Genomic DNA, 5,296 nt, shown 5'->3' on the forward strand with positions numbered 1-5,296 from the left:
AAAAAAAAAAAAAGACACTACTTCTGCCTTTTAGGAACACACAATTTGGTGAAAGGAACAGGAGAGCTGGACACATGAGTGCCAGGGGATTGCCAAGTCCTGGAATATTTTTATCTAAAATTTGGTAACGGACCATTTTATTTTATTTATTTATTTATTTATTTTTTTGGTTGCAGCCATCATTGTTTGGTGGGCCGGGGCTGGATTTGAACTCGCCACCTTAGGTGTATGTGGCTGGTGCCTTAGCCACTCGAGCCACAGCCGCCGAGCTGACCTTTTTATTTTAAATGTAAAACAAGCATGGATCTATTATAGGGTAGGTTCCAAAATGAATTTTGGAGCTGAAATAGATTCCAGAGAGCTCACAGAATGGGCCTGGCATATAATAGATGCTCATGAAACACCTTTTGAATGACTCTCATGCTGTCCTTTCCATCCACACTGACCTGAAAGTATCTCCTGTTTTCTCTGATTGGTTCACTGCCATCCACCCTCAGCTCTGTCCTGTTTGCCCTGTGCTCTGCTCCCTTCTGCTCTAACTGCTTTCTTTCCCCCTGTTACCCAGGAAGCCACTGTTGCTGAGATTGCCCCAGTTATGCCAGAGGAACCTGATGTCCTTGCTGATGGCTGTTTGGCCATCACTGCCTGAAAGTGGGCTCCTCTCTGTGCTACAGATTGCCCTGCAGGACCTGGTCTCTGACCCTGATGCCTGGCTCTGTACCCTGGGAAAATTTCTGGAAAGGGATATGGGGGTTGGAGCCTCCATAGAGGGAGCTTCCTTACTGTCCAAAAGGTGCCAGACACAGCTCCAAAGCCTATGTAGGCACCTGGGTCAGGGGGGCAGGAGGTTGAAATTGCCCCAGGTTCCAGACCCTAAAGAAGAGGAGAACAGGGACTCCCAGCAGGCTGGGAAACGCAGAAAGGAGCCAGAGGAAGCACCTGCAAGTCCTGAGGAGATGAGAGCCTCCAAAAGGTTCAGGTATTCTGAAAGGGGAGAAGAAGAAGAGGAGCATGAGGAGGAGAGACCTGCATGTGAATCACTGGAATCCCTGGTGGGCGAAGGAGCTGCATCTCCCATTAAGAACCACCCTGTCCTGGAAGCTGAGATCAGCAAGGCTAGTCCAAGTCTGGAGGCTGCTAAGAGTGTAGCTGAGAGTTTTGAGTTGCCCAAAGCTATCCAGGTACTGTGGTGGGGAGGCTGGAATTACAGTAATCCTTTAGGAATGGTGGGTTTATCCATGATGAAGGTTGGTTGAGACACTGTTACCCAATTGGGATTTGGGATGACTCTGTAGTTCAAGGAAGAAGGGGGAGGAGGATGGGGTTGAAGGAATGTTGCCTCCACTCTACATACTTTTCTTTTTTTTCTTAGTAAACATTTTTATTGAACTACATCTATACATACAGAAAAGTGCACATATTATAAGTATATAGCTTGATAAATATTTCTAAGGTGAGTGCCCCTATGTAACCAGCACCTAGATCATGAAACACAACATTACCAGCACCTTTTTTTTTTCGAGACAGAGTCTCAAGCTGTTGCCCTGGGTAGAGTGTCGTGGCATCACAGCTCATAGCAACCTCCAACTCTTGGGCTTAAGCAAGTCTCTTGCCTCAGCCTCCCAAGTAGCTGGGACTATAGGCGCCTGCCACAGTGCCTGGCTATTTTTTAGTTGTAGTTGTCGTTTGGCAGGCCTGGGCTGGATTGGAACCCACCAGCTCTGGTGTATGTGGCTGGCGCCCTACCTGCTGAGCTACAGGCACCCAGCCACTCTCCACATACTTTTTAGGAGAGATGGGGAAGGGGGTTACTGGAAACACTTGTCCTAATTATCTACAGCATAGGGGTAAAGGGTGATAGGCAAAAGTGGGGGCTCTGGAGCTATCCCTGTCACCTCATCCTCTGGGATGGAGGGGAATCATGCCAGCATCCAGTCTATCTTCTCAGTCCAGGGCCTGGGTCTACTCCCATTTGGGTAAGATACAGAGAAGACAATAGACAGCTGGATTTCACATGAGTCTTGTCTAGAGTGGATTCTCAGGCTGTTTTCAAGATAGCAGCTTCCTCTTCTTAGCTGTTTTGAATCATCTTTGTCTACTAGCTACCACTGACAGGGGCCCTTCTCAGGAGAGGGAGCCAGGATTGGGCTTCGGGCCATAGGCACTTGGTGACTGGGCTCTTTTCCACAGGACCAGGTTCCCAGGCTGCAGCAGCTGCTGAAGACCACTGGGGAGGTGACTGGCCCTACCTTGCTCACCCTAGCCCTGTTTCCACCTTCTGCTCAGGGAAGCTCCAGTATAGTGAGGCACAGGGAGGATGGGAGAGGCAGGGTTGGAGTAAGGTCTGAGGACAGTCTCTACGGGGGCTTTTCTTGGCCCAGGTTTGGACATGTCATCTAAACCCAGACAAGTTCCTCTCCTGGAGTAGCACCTTTTAGGATCTCAACCACTCCCTGTCCTGACTGAAAAGATGTCCTCAGTGACTTGTCACCAAAGGCCTGACATGGGATTTCTCTCCCCAGGGGCTGGAGGGGTTGGAGGATGCCCCCCCAGTTGAGCTACAGCTTCTCCATGAATGTAGTCCCAGCCAGGTGAGTCCAGATAGACTTCCTGGCCCTGAGGGTACATCTTCTCTCCTGTACCTCTCCCTGTTTAAGTTTATGTTTCCCTGTTTGTGGGAAATTTAGGAGGGGATTTTGTTGTTTTCTGTTTCTCAGGACTAAGGGATCACCTGAATGGTTTCTTTTAGAGGTCACCTCAATGGTTTCTTTAGCCCTTCATTCTCCCCCCACCCCCAGAGCAGCTCTCCTAGCCTTACCTTACCCTAGAGTATCTATCTGCCCTGCTTCTGCTCAGTTGATTTGAGATAGCTTAGCAGACGCAGACTGAATGTCTCTATGTCTTCCCTCCCTCCCTGCCTGGTCCTGTCAGCAGGTGGACCTCCTGTGTGCCCAGCTGCAGCTCCCCCAGCTCTCGGACACAGGTCTCCTGCAGCTCTGCACTTGGCTGCTGGCCCTTTCACCAGATCTTAGCTTCAGCAATGCTACTGTGCTGACCAGGAGCCTCTTTCTTGGACGGGTAGGTGCACTGGCAGGCATTCAGAGTGCCAGTGACAATGAGGAAGAACATCTGAGCCTTCGCATGGGCAGTGCTTGAGAGAGGGCATTGCCAGCCTTGCAGGCATTTATTGGTCTGTCTGGGCAGCCTGGGGCAAGGAGAGGATTCCTAGGCTGTCTACCTACTAGGCATTTGAATCCTTCTTATGCCTCAGAACACTTAAGGGAATCAATCGAGGGGCTTTCAGGGATTGGAGAGCTGGGGAAGGGAGCTATATATCTTTTCCAATGGGTGGGTCCATGTGAATCCTAAATAAATAACTTGGTTTTTATTCCTTTGTAATGTGTATCACCATCTGAAATAGATATCTGATAGAACATTTGTTGAAAGGAACAAAAAAAATTAATTTTTTTCTCCCCACGTGCTATAGATCCTTTCCCTGACTTCCTCAGCCTCACGCCTGCTTACCACTGCCCTGACCTCTTTCTGTGCCAAGTACACCTACCCTGTCTGCAGAGCCCTTCTTGGTCCTGTGCTCCAGGCCCCAGACACAGGTAATTCTGGACCCCGGCCCAGGCCTGGTAGTTCTGCCCTCTCTGTTCCCAGCACCCTTCATCCCAGGGTGGCCCTAGCTGGAGCTGGACATTTAGTGAGTAATAAAGATGCTTATTGCTTCCCTGATGGTCCCAGACTTGGCATTCTATTTCCCCCCCTTATCCCATCTTCTGCCATTCACTCCAGACTTTTCCCCTCTGCTTTCCTCTACCTAGGTCCAGCTCAAACAGAATTACTATGTTGCCTTATGAAAGATGAGTCCCTGGAGTCAGACACAAAGGTTCTAATACTGGGGTGAGTGTGCAGGCCTCTGTCCCTGACCTTCCCCTCTTAAGCCAGGCCTGCTCCTGGCAGTCTGTGGTTATAGCCAACTGGACACCAGGCCTTGTGCCTTTCCACCTATGGGCCCTTGCAAGTTGCCATCCTGTGCATCTTCTAGAGCCCAGGGTTGTAGTCTTTCACAACTGTGCCCTTGCAGGGTGTGGGTTGGCATTATGCCAGGTGTCTTAGAGAATACAGAGAAGAGACTAATGGTCTTTGCTCTTGAGTAGTTCATAGAATAGTTGGAACATGGCACAATGGTTAAGAGTATTGACTCTGGAATCAGACAGACATGGTTTCAAATCTCAACCATGGGATGAGGTTTGAGCCAGGCATGGTGACTCATGCCTGTAATCGTAGCACTCTGGGAGGCCAAGGTGGGTGATTGCCTGAGGTCATGTGTTCGAGACTAGCCTGAGCCAGAGCGAGACCTCATCTCTAAAAATAGCCAGGTGTTGTGGCAAGAGCCTGTAGTCCTAGCTACTTGGGAGGCTGAGGCAAGAGAATCACTTGAGCCCAAGAGTTGGAGGTTGCTGTGAGATGTGACTCCATGGCACTCTACCAAATGCAACAGTGTGAAACTCTGTCTCACAAAAAAACAAACAAAAACAAATCTCAACTTTTTGTTTGTTTGTTTGTTTATTTATTGAGACAGAGTCTTACTTTGTCACCTGGGTATAGTGCTGGTATAGTCCAAACTCTTGGACTCAAGTGATTCTCTTGCTTCAGCTTTCTGAGTAGCTGGAACTATGGGCATCCACCACAATGCCTGGCTATTTTTATTTATTTATTTTATTTTATTATTATTTTTTAAAGAGATATATATATATATATATATATATTTATTTATTTATTTTTTTAGAGACAGAGTCTCACTTTATTGCCCTCAGTAGAGCGCCATGGCGTTACAGATCATAGCAACTTCCAACTCCTGGGCTTAGGCGATTCTCTTGCCTCAGCCTCCTGAGTAGCTGGGACTACAGGTGCCCGCCAAAACGCCTGGCTATTTTTTGGTTGCATTTTGGCTAGGGCTGGGTTCGAACCCACCAACCTCAGTATGTGGGGCTGGCAGTTTTTAGAGACAGGGTCTCACTCTTGCTCAGGCTGATCTGAGCTCAATCAATTCACCTGCCTTGGCCTCCCTCAGTGCTAGTATGACAGGCATGAGCAAGTTACTTTATCTCTCTGAGCCTCAATTTCCTCATATGAAAAATGAGGGTGGCTCGGCACCTGTGGCTCAAGCGGCTAAGGCCCCAACCACATACACCTAAGGTGGTGGGTTCAAATCCCCAGCCCGGGCCCGCCAAACAACAATGATGGCTGCAACCAAAAAATGGCCAGGCGTTGTGGCGGGCGCCTGTGG

The 5,296-nt window shown here is 48.9% G+C and overlaps 1 protein-coding gene across 1 annotated transcript in view; it reads left to right on the forward strand.

Moving 5' to 3' along the window:
* The window catches only part of FANCE (Fanconi anemia complementation group E), a 15,857-nt gene that overhangs the window by 4,699 nt on the left and 5,862 nt on the right, over positions 1-5,296 (forward strand). Inside the window, exons 2-7 of the mRNA XM_003789126.3 lie at positions 566-1,181; positions 2,191-2,235; positions 2,523-2,591; positions 2,935-3,078; positions 3,488-3,611; positions 3,828-3,906. Coding sequence (XP_003789174.1) covers positions 566-1,181; positions 2,191-2,235; positions 2,523-2,591; positions 2,935-3,078; positions 3,488-3,611; positions 3,828-3,906 — 1,077 coding nt within the window. The remainder of the gene's footprint in view (positions 1-565; positions 1,182-2,190; positions 2,236-2,522; positions 2,592-2,934; positions 3,079-3,487; positions 3,612-3,827; positions 3,907-5,296) is intronic.

The sequence above is a fragment of the Otolemur garnettii genome, unplaced genomic scaffold (genome assembly GCF_000181295.1).
Source record: "Otolemur garnettii isolate 467f Iridium unplaced genomic scaffold, OtoGar3 scaffold00031, whole genome shotgun sequence".
Taxonomy (NCBI): Eukaryota; Metazoa; Chordata; class Mammalia; order Primates; family Galagidae; genus Otolemur; species Otolemur garnettii.